General features: G+C 33.6%; 2 protein-coding genes across 2 annotated transcripts; one reads left to right on the top strand and one right to left on the bottom strand.

Annotated features, from left to right (window-relative positions):
* Positions 1 to 5: 5 nt before the first annotated feature.
* On the top strand, positions 6 to 8,066 carry LOC134258231 (voltage-dependent calcium channel subunit alpha-2/delta-2-like; the record flags this gene model as incomplete). Its single annotated transcript, XM_062740770.1, has 18 exons — positions 6 to 133; positions 256 to 420; positions 549 to 677; positions 842 to 970; positions 1,113 to 1,234; positions 1,367 to 1,470; positions 1,555 to 1,802; positions 2,216 to 2,360; positions 2,470 to 2,601; positions 2,689 to 2,757; positions 2,930 to 3,267; positions 3,463 to 3,618; positions 3,807 to 4,015; positions 4,412 to 4,616; positions 4,803 to 5,013; positions 5,143 to 5,281; positions 6,610 to 6,772; positions 7,587 to 8,066. Coding segments are annotated over 18 exons (2,994 nt in total), but the record flags the coding sequence as incomplete, so codon positions are not given.
* Positions 8,067 to 8,239: 173 nt separating this feature from the next.
* On the bottom strand, positions 8,240 to 16,300 carry LOC134258221 (palmitoyl-protein thioesterase 1-like). The gene is made up of 8 exons (XM_062740762.1): positions 16,170 to 16,300; positions 13,804 to 13,874; positions 13,352 to 13,439; positions 12,820 to 12,834; positions 10,014 to 10,104; positions 9,802 to 9,900; positions 9,293 to 9,364; positions 8,240 to 9,112 (listed from the first exon to the last, which is right to left on the bottom strand). Exons 1-8 carry the CDS (start codon positions 16,274 to 16,276, stop codon positions 8,984 to 8,986), a joined length of 672 nt encoding a protein of 223 aa, XP_062596746.1. The 5' UTR covers positions 16,277 to 16,300; the 3' UTR covers positions 8,240 to 8,983.
* Between the last annotated feature and the right edge of the window lie 374 nt (positions 16,301 to 16,674).

Raw genomic sequence — 16,674 nt, forward strand, 5'->3', positions numbered from 1 at the left:
GTGAGGAGTTCTCTACTATAAAAATTGCTGATGAGGTTCCTAGAGAAGAAGAAATGACAGTAGACACTGTTAATTTTACCTCAAAGCTGGAAGAAGTCTTCAAAGAAAATGCCAAAAATGATGAGTTCTTAAGGTAATGCATTTAACATAAATAGCACAAAAAGTATGGAAATGGTGGGTAAAAATTTGAAATCCACATAGTGTATGATGCCTTCATTGGTTAATGAAATTATATGAGGATGGTGTATGCTTTAGATGGCAATACTTTGGATCCACGGCAGGAATTGTTCGGATTTATCCTGGTAGGGAGTGGTCCACAAACTTTGCCGGGTTTTACAATGATTATGATCCTAGAGTTCGTCCCTGGTACATAGCTGCCACCAGTGGTCCAAAAGATGTTGTTATTGTCTTAGACTGCAGGTATAATGTTTATATGTGTATCGTCCAATATAGAGAGCATATAAAATGATTTTCTGTTAAGAAAAAGAATCAGTTCATGTATCAATGGTTTCATTTCATAAATACTTTCTTTTCTATGTTTTATCTAGTTTTTCAATGAAAGGTGAGAAGTTCAGCATTGCTAAGGGAGTGGCTAAGACTGTTATCAATACATTAACAAAACAGGACTATGTCAATGTTGTGTGTGCCAGGGCTAGCCATTGGGATGAAGTTGGAAAGTAAGGGGAATATTCTATGAATGCACTCTGTAAAATCTGAAAGACGTCTCTATATGTAACATGATTGGAAAGACTATAAAAACTAATAACCCATATTAGAAGGGAAATTTAAAATTTTCTTAATGAAAAAAGTACATGTTATTAAAGAATTATCTTTCTGACAGGCTTCATTACTATGGTACAACTGCACTGAGCTGTCAGCAAGACACAATGGTACCAGCCACAATAGCTCACAGAAAGGACCTTAAGGAAAAGATTCAAAAACTGAAAGCAGGGGGCACAAGTGAGCTTGAGTAAGTAGACCAGTTATTTTTTGATTAATGCCTGATGTGCAGAACCCAGCAGAGATCCACTCTATTTGTTTAAAAGTAAATAACTATCAGTGTTACAGAATTTATTTATCTTTAATATCATTGATCATGGTATGTTTTGAAGGAAGGGCTTGGAAATTGCCTATAACTTACTAAGAAGTAACCCTCGAACCGGCTGCCAGTCTGTCATTGTTTTTGTCACTGACGGACAAGACACTGATGGTGAAAATATCAGATGTGGTCCAGGTCAGTAAAAACTCTATCCCAGATAATTATGACCAAAAGAATATAGGGAGATACACATACATTGACCAAAAAAAGACTGTAGATCAATGTTATAGGGAGAAACTATCATTAAAATACTTTGTTTCACTCTAGGGTATTATACAAGGAGTGGGTATGTACCTGGACCTGTTTGTAAGTACAACTGGACAAAGGTTTGGAGTGTTGCTGATCAAAAGAGCAAGTACAGCATACCTCAGGTAAGTCTAAGAGAGTAATTTACATCATTTCATTGACTAAAAGATTCATTATTTTCAAGGTTTCTATGAACTGTTTATTTTTAGACTAGGATATTTAGTTACTTAATTAAAGAAGATGCCGAGGAGTTTCCAGGGAGATTGGCCTGTAGCCACAGAGGGAGTCTAGTAAAGCTGAACAATGGGGAGAACCTCATCTTTCAGATGAGAAACTACTTTGACTTCCTATCCTCTAGTGCCCTGAATACTAAAGCCATGTGGACCTCACCGTACCTTGATGCCTGGGGATTGGGAATCATGGTTACATACACTATACCAGTCATCAGTAATGGCACGTAAGTATTCAATCATCAGACTCTTGGGCTGTGAAACTTAGAAAGACTCTCTTTTGATCGCAGTCTCACTTTTACAAAAGAAATTCAGGGTTGTTCCTAAGACCTGGGGTCTGGGAATTTCCCTGCCTATAATAATGTAATTCCCTGTTAATTTTGGTATTCCTCCAAAACTCCCCATCAGGGGAGAAATGGAAGATCATTTACTGTTTAAACATTGACCTTTTCAATTTTAGTTTAGTAATTTTAGGGACGACCATCGGAATTAAAAATAGAAAACCGAGACTGAGATAAAAAGTAAGCTTTTCTTAGTTTTATGACCCCAGGACCAGATTCTTACAAGCATTAAAAATATCAGGCTCAAGGAAGATATTCGGTTATTTTAAGTTTCTTTTTCATGTTACATCAAATTTTAGGACAATTGGAGTTGTTGGCGTTGATGCTACATTGGATCAGATAGAGAATTTTCTGACAAAGCATCAATGGGGAAATGTGTATTCATTCCTTATTAACAAGGAAGGGGAGACAATTTATCATCCAAAATTAAAACCAAGCACAAATGTAAGTTGAAATTTTTTTTATTAGTACAATTTGTTACAATCATCATAATGTGTATTAAACCATTGTAATTACACTGTTTAATTATTCTAAGTGGATATAAATCTTTCAGCTTTTAGAGGATCCAATATTCATTCCAATTACACAACTAGAAACATATGAAGAATTTCCTATGATTCTAAAAGATATGAGGGAAGGGAATACAAATATGAGAGTCATTGAACAAAAGGACAAATCCACAAAGGTATTCTGGCATTTGTTGTTAATAAAATTAAGGCACTGAAAAATGTATCTCACTAAATATTTTGAAGACTAATTTTTCTCATTTCAGACCATTTTCTATGCAGCTATCAACAATTCAGAATATTCCTTTGCTTATATATTGACAGACACAGACAAGGTATTATTCAAAGGGAACTTTAAATAATTTTTTTAATATATTTTTTGAAATATATATTTGGTATAATCTTAAACAAAAACTTCCATTTAACCCTCATTATTTTCTATTCTCTTTGATATGTGTACTACCAGCTATTTCAAAGAAAACCTGTCATTTATTAATATTAATGTAGGAATTCCGACGTTCCCAGGAACCCATAGATAGATCAAGTTACACCACAAGCTACTACAATCTTCTCAAAGAGTACCTAAACCCAGTGGTGAAGGCCGAGTTTCCTCATGCCTGGGAAGAGCTGGAGATCCGTGAGAATGAGACAGAGAGATATCCAGGCTTGACCATCAGCTACAAACACTCCACCATATTTCTGGCCCCCAAGTCTCACTGTGATCCTATCCAGTACTTGTATGATGACAACCTGGCTAAGAAAACCATCAATGCACATCGCTGGATGAACTCGAATGAGACGGACCTTGGTTGTGTTGGGGATCAAATATATGATAAAGGGGTCAGGTACATTGTTTAAACTTAGTAAAAGATTTATTAGGTTTTATCACATTATTGATTAAGCAAAGTGGGCTTTCATGTCACTGGAATAAAAACCTAAGATGCAGCTTTGATTTAGTGTTAAGTATCCATAGTAGTAACTGCATGGATTGAACAAACCACAATAATTGAATCAGGAAAAAAATTCTAAACAATTTTCAGGGCTGATACATTGATAACACAACCTATAGAAGAGATCTGGAAATCAAGAGAATTTGAGTCCCTATCGCAAGTCAAATGGACAAACATTGGACTTAGGAGTGGGATGTTTAGAACTTATCCTGGCCATAGATCAAAAAGAGGATATGATCCAACAAAGTATGCATACATTATGATATGACTACTGTATTTCAATCCATATGCAAAGTTGCAAGTTTTTAGATGCAGTTTTTTGTTTTATAAGAAATAATCTTATGGAAAAACCAAGCACAAATATAAATGTAGTTACATTTCTCTGTTGGGAAATTTTCATTTTTTGTAATACATATATATGTTACATCTTTAAGGCGGCCCTGGTACAAGAGAACCAGCAGTACCCCATGGAGAACCTCAATTTCTACACCTTATATGGATGCGGCAGGAGTGGGTAAGATTGTCACCATCTCCCAGGCTGTGTTTGAGGGAATGACTCCTCGTACAGATGAGGACTGCTTCAACATCTCTAAACCTCTACCAGGAGGCTGTGTGTGTGAAGTAGATACTGACTGTATCAGTCGTAAGTACAGTTCTTAACAAATCTAATCATGCAAAAGAATTGAGAAGAAATGTTCGAAATCTTTATCATCTTACAATTCCAAGTCTAAATTTTATTGTCCTACTATGAATGTGGCTATGGCATATAGTGTTTGTCATGTCCATACTTTGTCCTACTGTCCATCCTCCATCTGTCTGTCCATTACACTTATATTTTGCTCAGGTTTAAAGCTTTCAACTGTGTGAAATTTTGATCTTGCAAATGACCTTGACTTCATTATTCCTCATTTTAATGCTTTCCTACTTTATATACTTAATTATATGAAGCAAATTTTGAGAAAAAATTTATTTGATAGATTATGTTGATTTTTAAAGACTTAATGTTAAAATAATCTAAAATTTTGTTGATTCTGTGCAGGTGTATGTTATGTGAGTGAAGCACCAGGTCCTAACTCTGACCAGCGCCGTTGTGCTACAGAGCGTGTGGAGGGAGTGACCGGACTGGACATCCTGTATGATGATTTTCAGAACAGAACAATGGAGGCCATGCAGGCCAGTAATGGGCTGAAGTCCTGTAACCAACATTACATTTGTCCCAATGGAGAAAATAAATGTCAGACAAGGTTTGCTATCTTAAGTATAGTTGCAGTAAAATCATGATTTGAATTCAGATTGACAATAGACAATCATTAAGTATATTTAAAACAATGTACGGGTAACTTAAAATCATATTACTAAGGATCCCAAATATTAATTTTTGATTTTAAATGTTCTGTTTTTCACCTTCCTGAATTACTTCTATTCAACAGGTGCTACTTGTTTGACAGCAAGGCATTTCTTGTAATGGATCCTGACTTTTTGATAGCCAGTGCTTTAGATGAAAGTAAATATGAACAGGTCCAACTTGGGACTAAAGAGGGAGAAGTCATGAAAGACCTTATCTACAAGCATGGCTTCTTTGATCGAGGAGAGAGCATAGATTTTCAGGGATCATGTCGAATCACACCAGAAGAGCCAAAGGTGATACAATATCGTGTGATTTGAATTTGAGCATGTTTGCCTTGTCATATCCAGCAGGTGAACAAGGCACATAAAAGTATAGTTAAAATTTTCAGCTATATTCTTTTTACATGATTTGTTCCTTTGCAGTTATCTCTGGATGGGATTCCCAAAAATCCAGGGGAACAGGATGACTACATCAGAAACAAGGGTCCTATTCCTCAGTTCAACAGTGAATATGGCTGTATTCAAGATGTTATACAGTTTAAAACTAATGATCAAGCACTAGGTATGAACACCAATATTTGTTTGAAATTTGGTATTGTAGAAGTTCGGGCTTTATGGACCGTGGATATCGGCCTGGATAGCTCAGTGGTTAGAGCACCTGACTAGTAATGCAGGGGTCCCGGGTTCGATTCCCGTTCCAGCCATATGCTTTCTTTGTGCATTTCTCCTTTCCTACTACAGTATCATACTTTATATTTTTAGATATCAATGGTCATTGAGATATTGGGTTTAAGATACCAGAGTTAAACTGCATTTTATAATTAAACAAGAGGCCCAGGGGCCACAGTGCTCACCTGAGCACATCAGCTAGGAAAAAGCACATATCAGATCAGAACTGAAAGTTTACTGAGGTGGGGGGGGGGGGGGGGCTTGAATATTAACCCCCCCGGGGGATCATGATTTGAACATGCTAGAATCTACATTACCTGAGGATGATTCCATATAAATATTACTAATCATGGCTTTGAAGTACTTGAAAAGAAGATTTTAAAAGGTTTCCCTATATATTCTTAGGTAAAACTTTGGTCGGCCATTTTGGCCCCACCCTAGCCCCGGGGGTCATGATTTGATAAAACTTGAATCTACATTACCTGAGGATAATTTCACATGAGTTTCATCTTTCCTGTCTCAATGGTTCTTGAGAAGAAGATTTTTAAAGATTTTTCCTATATATATTCCTATGTAAAACTTTGATCAGCCATTTTGGCCCCACCCTACCCTCAGGGGTCATGATTTGAACAAACTTGAATCTACACTACCTGAGGATGATTCCACATGAGTTTTATTTTTCCTGGCCCAGTGGTTCTTGAGAAGAAGATTTTTAAAGATTTTTCCTATATGTTCCTATGTAAAACTTTTAACAGCCATTATGGTCCCACCCTAGCCCCAGGGGTCATGATTTGAAATGAAAAAATTTGAATGTACACTACCTGAGGATGATTCCACATGAGTTTCATCTTTCCTGGCCCAGTGGTTCTTGAGAAGAAGATTTTTTAAAAATGACATTAATTTTTCTCTAATTCATAATTATCTCCCCTTGGAAAAGGGTGTGGCCCTTCATTTTAACAAACTTGAATCCCCTTTACCCAAGGATACTTTGTAGCAAGTTTGGATGAAATTGTCCCAGTGGTTCTTGAGAAGAAGATGAAAATGTGAAAAGTTTACGACAACGACAGACAACGGACAAATTTTGATCAGAAAAGCTCACTTGAGCCTTTGGCTCAGGTGAGCTTAAAATGAATAAATTTATTGGTTCTAAAGATTTGGACTTGTATTTTTTCCCTTTGGTTTATTTTTACTGAAAAATATATATACATATACATTTTTCAGGTCCTAGTGGAATGATAACAGGGAATGTATCTGGACCCTGCATGTCTGGATTTTACTATGTGACCTCACTACCAAAAACAAATCTTTACCTGCTCATCATAGAGAACTGGAATTCACACCCAGCCTCTTTCTTCTATAATTTCAACTGCCAAATCACACGAAGGTAATTTGTGTTAACTGTAAACAAGTAAAAATTGTCACTATAAAGAGAAACGTAGCATTTATATTAAAATAAAATTTTGACATCATATAAAAGAACAAGTTATTTTCTTTCATTCTATTATACAATTATTGCTGTTTTTAAGGTCAATACGATGATTTAGACACCTGAGGAGTACAATATTCACTGAGCCCGAAGGGCAAAGTGAATACAGTCAAACTCGTTTAGTACGAACACGGATATTGCGAATTCACGGATATAGCGAAGTCATTTTGAATCCCAAGCTATATAAATTTAATGAATTTTTATACGGTTATAACGAATTACGGATATAGCGAAGTAAATTGAAAGGTCCCAGCGACTTCGTTATAACCGAGTTTTGCTGTATAGTACTTCGAAGGTGGCTAAATCATCATATTGACCGCAAAAAACAGCAATAACTGTTTTATTATATGATTAAATGATAGCAAACTCCTACAAGACTGTTTCTTTGCTTTAATGGAAAGTTTTAACAAGAAATTTCAACAAGAACACATTGTAACAGAAAAAATTGAACTGGTCAATAATTCCTTATATTGACCTGCAGTAATTCCTTTTATTGACCTGGAACATCACATGCAGGTCAATATAACGTAGTATTTTTCTAACATAGTTGGTTCTCAGCCAATCAGAGAGAAGTAAATTATTTAATCATATAATAAAGTACCTTATCCCACTTCCAATATAAGTGGTCCATATTTGCTCTGCTCTCAATTTGTAATGTTTCATTGAGCTTTTGAGCTTGCTTACTCTTTGTCATCTTCACATTTCATTGTAGCATTGTGAACTCAGGAGCTTACCGTATCATTAACGGTACATGTAATCAGGTGTCAAAGTCCAGCCGCACTCTAGCAGAGGAGGGCAAGTGTCCTAAAATGTCGGACAAGGACCTGCTGTGTATCTACACGACAGCCACACCCCTCACCTCCACACCAGTACTACTGTTACTGACGTTTCTATGTATATATGTCTATTTATAACTGAGCTAGAACATAGTGACATCACTCAAACTTGTACATCGAATTTTACATCGAGTAAAATGGTTATTTAGATTATTTTTTTCCTTTATGACAGAATGTGTATATTTTATTATGTTACATAGGTCTCTCTTAGTATTATTGAAATGTTAAATGTACTTGGACAACATTTTGTATTTAAGTTTTACATACAACATTTAGAGTTGGTAAATGATAGTATTCTTCTATCATTATATAGCGGATATATGTGTACATGTATCTGAAATAAATGATAAAGTCAATTGATCTGTGTCTGTGTTAATTTACCCAGTAATTAAGGTTTATACCAAGGATTGCTTTTAGGTATTTTTGAAAGGCTGTGTTGCACTTCAGAAATTCTCCTGCAAGTTGCATTTTAATTTGACCTCAGCCGTGAGAATCTTCCTTTTCTCATTTAGAATGTAAAAATAGTACATATACTATAAAAATAGTTTTTATTTAATGAAACATGAATAATTAATGATATTGTGTCAAATTCAGGATAATGATCAACATCACTCGATTTAATTACGTCTCATCCCACAAATAAATAATTCATATGCAAAATTAATTAACAAACAAATTATAGCACAAAAAAGGCTATCTAAGATGATGCACCAAAGCTAAGCAACTAAAATCTGTGATGCAACTATACATGTTCTTCTGTGTTGGGATTTATCCACTGAATATACAGTATGTTAATATAAAACGTTTCACATGAAAAGCAACTTACAACTTTTATATACAGTACTGCATGTACTTGTACAGTTAGTACCCTGCATTGGTGGAGATAAGTAGAATGTTAACTTCATAAGATATATGGGCGACAGATAAAACCAACTGAAAACTCAAAATGATCAATAAATACTTAGGGTGTCATACAAGATTAAAATATACAAATACATATCACGGCACAACATGAACTTTTCAGTAAATGTGACATATACAAATTTACTTTGTTACACTAAAATACAGAGTTAAATTTCACACAATTTGATCAATTGAAAAATCCCCCCTTTAGCCTATGCAAAGATGAATCATTAGTTTTTATTTTCTATCAAGGGAAATAATCATCTACACTGATCAAGAGAATGGGAAAACTTGGGGAAAATTTTTGTAGAGCATTGATGAATTGCTGTATCAGTTGTAATCTCACTTCATGGTACTGACAGTGCAGGATCTACCCCTTAAGGAACTTGGAGACTATGTTGTCAATGAACCACTGCTCTGTAAATTGAAGGTGGTCACCGGGAGAAGCCAGAAAGTGGAGCCGACCAGTGCTATTCATTGTCTTCAATCCCAACCAGTCCTATAGGATTGACAGTGAGGGCTAATTAAGCAAGGGTTAAGCAAGAGGGCTGATGCTTTATCAGCACAATTAGTGTACATACATCTCAAATCAATATGATATTAAACAAGAAGGCATTTAGAGGATTTTCTTATGACTATTACTCTCGACTCAAATTTAATTGCTTTCACTGTTAATTACCTCTTGATAGAGTGGTGACTCAAAAAGGGTGAAGAGTTCTTTTGCTTGTCCAGGTTTGTAGAAGCCAAACCACTGAAATGACAAGATAATCAATGTTAAAGCTATACAGATTTTATACTATAGATCACCAAATTTTTGCAACACCCTAGTAAAATAGGAGGTGCACAATGGCAATAATTATGTAATAAAAGATTCTGTGAAAGTTTAATTCACTTTCATTCAGTGGTATGAAAGGAGTTGCGAAAGAGATGGGTACCCCAAGGCATAACAGACAGACGGACATCATGGTTACTATATACCCTCCCACTTTTCAAGCGGAGGGTATAAAAAATTAAAAACTATGATAATAAAAATTTACAAATGGTCAGTTACCGGTAGTTGATAATGAATAAGCATACTACCAGCAAAATGTTGGATTATCTGGTACACCTTATCATATATATTTATATGGTAGTCCTTATAAATTTCCCTTCCAAACAACAGTGTACCATTTACTGGTTCCTACCCACCTCACTATCCCTGGGGTCCACCATCTCGTCTTGTAAGAATTTGACCAGCACAAAATTCTTCAGTTTTAGCAAATTGTTTTTCTGGGTCTCATTTCTCTTCTGTAATTTATGAATGAAAACAAAACAGTATGGCATTCTGTCTTTTCTTTAGTGTAGCTTTTGTATTTGAAAGTACCAGTAGTTTTAAAATCTGTTGAAATAAAATATTTTACATTTTCCTGATTCAGATCAGCTAAGAACACACTCTTTGATTTATATTCATCCTCCTGGAGAGGGTCATGCCAGTATTCTGCTTGGACAAGACTACAACATGCCAGGAGTTTATAGTTATCGAGAGAAATTATAGTGGTACATGTATAATATTTATGCAAACTTAAATGTGGAACTTGATATAGGTGTATTTTTATTACATGTGCTATTATGTACAATTCCATGGAGTAAATATATCTGTCTGTTTTCACAATTTTGAACAGGTCGGAGAGAATACTCGAAATCGGGTATATCGCGTATAATACTCGATATTAGGGTATCGTTGAATCCGCGAAATCGGGTATTCCGTGCAACTTTCTATAAAAACTGAAGAATAAAGCAACGGCGCATTATGCCAGTAACTGTTACTTGTACATCAGTATCTTGTGGATTTACTTTTATTAAACCTAATTCATAAGGTTGTCAAATAAGTTTAAAATCACACGACAAACACTGCTGAGGTAACAAAGAGGACACAATGGTGTTACTATTTTTCAATATAATTTCTAAAAACAAATAACTACACTTCGTTTGTCTTTATTTCCCATTAAAGTATTCCATATACTTAATTTTCTAATTTGTGCACTATTCACAAAACGTGAAATTTTAAATAAATTAAACGACTAACGCCGTGTTATGTATTTTTACTGGAAAATGTATGGCGTCCCTTTCTCGTGAAATATAAATTACTCCTAACAGTTAGAGAGTACAGTATAAGCGAGTCATAATTGTATATCTCTGCAATAATAGAATACCAACGTTATTATAAAGAAGAAAATAAAATAAGATTAAATAAATACCCACGGGAAAACGGGTTGAAAATAGCTAATTGAAGGTGAGTATCTTTTTTTATGTCAATTTAGCATGAAATTTTTATTCAAAGATACCGTAAATTTTTGGTTGCATTTTAATCGATACAAAATATACTATTGTAACTTTATTTTATGCATTTGTGTGAAAATTGAGAGCGAGAAGTCATATGAACAGGATTTTCTTGTTTGTTTTTTTTGGGGGGGAGGGGGGGGGGTTATAAATAAAAGTCAAATGTGTACATCTTTTCATGAAGTTAAAATACATTGAATTTCTCAATATAGATCGAGGTACAGTCATATTGAAATATGAATTACATAGTCAAGTTTTCACATTTCTTATAATTTTTACGTTTATGAACATTTTAATGAACAAACTGAAATAATGGAGTGTTCAATTACCTTAGAAACTCTTGTCTTACTTTTTGGGAATATAATTCCTCATCGGACATTAAAATTTCATAAAAATCGTAGCCACTTCCTTTCTTTATTATACTATTTGATAGACAGGGTAAATTTTACCTCTTTACTTTCTATATTTTTTTTATATCGCTATCCTATACCTCATTATAATATGCTAATACAACGCACTATCTAATTGGTTCTAGACAATATGTCACAATTTTCTTTTAGTTATTTTATCTATGATACGTATTACTCATGGCAATAACTTTTCCTAATACTCATCTATAATGAAAAAATGTGTTAAAAAAATAAACATGAATTCTAGTTACTTGTAGTCTTATATTGTGTTAGAAAATAACAGGTTGCTTTTTGTTTACCTACAATGTATATGATTTTTATTTGATGAATAAATCTTTCCTACAATTAAAAATATATGACCGAGTTTAACCGACCGTGACATTCAAAGAGAGGTCACTTGGACACATGTAGAACACAGTTGAGGTTGTTTTGTCAGAGGTGGTCAAGAAGCCTTTAGCCCCCCTCCCCCCCTTTGAAGTCACCAAGAAATGGTAAAATATTTATGACTTAGCGAAATTAAACGATCAACAGTTATGTTCTCTCATAAGCTGTATTCCTGAAACTATCACTGTCTCTGCTAAAATGTTGAAGACATATTCTGCAAATATGTTTGAATGATAAATAAGAAAGAAAAGATTTTCAAAAAAAGAGAAAGAGGGTTCTTTTAGCCGAAGTTTTAGACATTTTTTATCATTACATTATTTATACATTCATTAATAAATTTGATTTTATGCACAAGATGAATGTGAAAGTAATTAATGATGCATAATTAGATACATGGCATCATATCTGGTGTGTGAAATGTGTTTCCGTATAATTTGATTTATTTACAAATTGTTCATGTTTGTCGTGTTGATGTTGAATTATTATAAATTCCCGAATTCTGATACTTTACAATTCTGTTGTGTTGGGAATGAACATTAGGAAGATGCATATACTTTCAACATAAGGAAAAATATAAAGCAAATCGAACGCCTTTTTGTGTGCAGATCATGAAATGTACTGAGCTCCACGGGTATTTGTTGTCCCGAGCGCATTAATCTTGACGCCCAAATTCTTACTTGGCTAGTGATACCTTTAGAAAACGTGTATCTAGATGAAAGTTAACTCGGCAACATGCGCCATCCCATTGTTTAAGTTTTATTAGGTGATTACACCTCCTATACCCGATTTCGCGGATTCAACGATACCCTAATATCGAGAATTATACGCGATTTGACGGATAATACCCGATTTCGAGTATTCTCTCCGACCTGTTGAATAAGACTGTATTATGCAAGAACTTGGAATCATCTCCCATCATATACTTTCGAAAAGTTTTGAATAATTAAAAAATAAATAAAAAGTTATTTTATACAAGATAATCGCTGATTTAAGAATGGCTGATGAGGAGTAATAGATATATAGTCTAGAAGTTAATACATGTACAGCTCTTCATGGGAGGATAGTTTGAAAAATAGACATAAGGTATACATACTTATTCTGCACAAAACTGAAAGAAAAAGCAAATTATATAATTAAATTTTTTTATACATGTATTTTCAAACCAGGAAAATATGCAGTAAACCTATTTCATTGATTTAGACAAAAATTAAATAAATATTTAAGGACCCTCTCTACACCAGTGCAAAATATTTTTTGGGACATTGAGAAAAATGTTGTATAAAGGTGTTAATATTGAGCTTATCTATTCAATTTTAATTACATAGTACCTCGCATTTGCCCCCAGGAAAATGATCAAACACAACACAGTATCAGTGAATAGAAATCACTGATGTGTATTTCCATAGAGAAAATACAAGATTGTATTAATAACATGTTCAATTAATGTATCTTGCTCTTTAAAATGTGAAGAATACTTGAATTGATTACAAATTGAGAAATATTCAATAAAATTCTATTTCTTAGAATTTAGATCAAAGGGCAGATCTCTCTAACTGCTGAAAAATACTAAAAAATCAGAACTCTTTAGTGTGCAGTGTAGAGAGGGTTCTTAATGAGAAATTTACCTGTTGTATGCCCCTAAGTTCAGCAGCTTTCTGACAATATCACACAGTGTACTATTATCACCTGGACAACGGGGAAAACCATACACACCTAAACACATTCAAACAATTTTATTAATATTCAATTATTCATTATCTAAATTTTACTTTTTTTTTAATTTTTAGGTCATCTAAATTTTACTTTTTTTTTAATTTTTAGGTCAGTGTATCAATTTTCAATATAAATCACTTTAATATAATCCTTTCATATTTTTGTGGATTATTAGAATGCATCAATTTTGTTTAATATTCAAAAACACTGACACTTTCAACAATTTTGGAAAAGAGCTGTAATTTTAGAAAGTGTCCAAGAATGATTTCATTTTACAAATTTTGAAATAGTTAAGATGTGTTATCATCCAGTTGTGTAAGGGAGACAACTCTTAATTATTTTGATTTTCCATTGAAGTTGTTACCCTGATGTTGGCCCCCTACAGAGATGAGGTTCAGCATGGGGGGATTTGGACACTTCTGAGCTATGGCTCTTCTGCAATATGTAACAGAATCATTAATAAGCAAGTCAAAATAATAAAATACATTTTATTTTATTCTCTTTTAAGGTCAGCTAGGTGAGAAGTTCCCATAAAATATATTTTCCCCAAAATCTTGTGATTGAAATGTACATGTAAGTAAACTGCCTATATGCTACTTTATGAAGTTTTCTCAGAAACACTTGGTGTATACTAAAAGAGATTTGTGCAAGTTTCCGGAGGATGTTATTTCCTGCATGTTCATGTATATCATGTAAACAGTAAAGAAATAAGCTATTCATCATAAAAAGATAATAACAAAGTTATTCTTTCCTGATAATATGGATTGTGCTGTTGCTGTCATTCTTCAGGCATTGTGTCTACATCCTACATCTACCAAGACCTAACAATTTGTAATTTCTGGTAAGGCTAATATTAAAGGACTGAATTTAATAGCAGCCCAAAGTATACTCTGTAACCAACCTGGTTTGAGATAACAATATTGAAAAGTTAATTTTTTTTAAGTAGGTCAAACTTCAAGGTCATTAAGCAAACTTCAAGATCATGATACATGTATAACAAAAATCAAAGTTTAGGTACTGTATATGTGAAATATAAAACCAATATCTTCTCTCCTTCAAAAGTAATTACCAGTTTTTTTTTTTAAAAGGTCAAACTTCAAGGTCAAGAGATCAAAAAACATTGTTTATTCTGAAAGGTCTTGTCACTGGTATTGCACATATGAAATATGAAAGCTCCATCTCTTTTCATTCAAATGTTTTGAAATAAGTTTATATGACTGAAAGATGGACAGATGGTTAGCCAGAGAGATGGATCAAGTTCAACATCTTCACACTTTTATGAAGGCAGGGACAGTAATTGCTTTCCAAATAAAAAAAAAAATGAAACTTTTGTGAAGATTTTGAAATAAGTATTTAAAATTCTTGTTGCTATAAATCTTATACAAAAAAAAAGAGTCATACATAACAGTGTCTGTGATTAATGAAAATTTCTAGACCCTTGACAGTAAAATTCCTCAAATGGTACAAAATATTGATTTTCTGAGTATTAATGACTACTATGGTAATCTCTAGTTTCAACAGAAATGATCCTATCTCCTATAATTACACATCACTAAGAGTGTATGTCATGTCCTTTGGCACTGTTTTCTAACTATTAAATATAGAATTCCATGTTTGTCCAGCACAATTTGGATTAATAGTAACATTAACTGTAATCAATAGAAAAAAAAATAACCGTGGATGTGATATAAAATAAAAAGGCTTTTAGACCATTAAGTATGAAATATATGTCTAACCTCTCTTATTTTTGTTCAATGAATTAATACATGCATGCATAAAAATATATATGTATTTGCATAAAAAAATCCAAGCATCATAAGCTACATGCATAACTTCTGTTTCTATATAATTTCTAGTAGATTCTATAAATACTTCAATGGCAAAGATATATATCAATATATAGTCTGATAAAGAGTTGTAAATGCTGTAGCTAATCATCAACATGTATGTACCAAGTATATCTGTAATATATAGGTTATATACTACATGTACATGTATTTAAAAATAGTGAAGTACATGTTGATGTACACACAATGCAATATTAAGACGATGCAGGTAGTTACACATGTTACATGATACCTTACTTCTTTTATAAAATTATCAATTTCAAATGTAAAATTTTCATGAAAGGCCAATGTTTTCACTTGAGCTGACTACACCCCCCATCAATAAATGATTTAAAATTGAATATTTAACACATATCCCAAGAACTTTGCACATTCCATTTAAAAAGGTTACTGTTTAACTGTTTAACCAAGTGTTGAGGAATAGTGAGCAGTTGGATGCTCTATTTATTCCCTGTGGACCCCTACCCTCCTTATGAGGCGATCACAAAACCCTGTCAAATTCTGTCTATTTGGTCAAGGGTTTATGTGGATCAGAAACTCTTGACTTTGGAAGATGGTGGGCAACCAATGTTTGGATGCTGTTTATAGAGATAAAGGAAAATAAAGACAAGCAGGCCATGTGTGGTTTTGTAGATAATTCATACAGTACGGAATGGTAGTTAATAATTTTCAGTTTTTCAAATTTCTTTGAAAGTGTAAATGATTGGAATATAAGGAGGGGATTACACCTTGTAACTTGGAGTTAAATACCTTGAGTTATTATACATTGGGGACAATTCATGACAGAAACAGGGCCTATGTACACACTTGACATATGAAGTATGCCTTTGTACATGGAGTGGTATTTGTATTTTTTAGAAGAAATATGGTACACAATACTCACAAGAACTGGCCACCCTGGGAGAATCCAATGGCGTTGTAGCCAGACTGAAGTTTAGAGTCCTTGGAAAGTTGTCCACACACAAGGTCAATCTGCTGATTTACATTCATTAAAAATCCATTCTCTGTATCCTAGAAAAACAAGATGTGTTTGTGAAACACTGATGCCCCCGTATGGCAACAAATTAGCAAAGATTTAACTTTTCTTAAATGCAAACTCACTGGAAATACAGCTTTGAAATATGAAATCAGACCAGGGTAAAAAAATTTCATCAGTTTGGAAATCTTGGTATCCAATGAAGGGTCTTTTCACAAGGATTACATATACATGTATATAATATGACATCACTAGCCCTGAGCGTTGAAAAGTTATTATAAAATAAGCCAAGGTTAAAGTTTCTTCATAAGTACGAAAATCTCCCAGGTCAAGGTCAAAAGTTCGAGGTAATTGGTATCAAATGAAAGGTCTTGCCACAAGGAATACATATGTAAAAAAAATTGGAAGCTCA

Source organism: Saccostrea cucullata, unplaced genomic scaffold (genome assembly GCF_032062105.1).
Source record: "Saccostrea cucullata isolate Sc308-1 unplaced genomic scaffold, CSIRO_AGI_Scuc_v1 ctg13232, whole genome shotgun sequence".
NCBI lineage: Eukaryota > Metazoa > Mollusca > Bivalvia > Ostreida > Ostreidae > Saccostrea > Saccostrea cuccullata.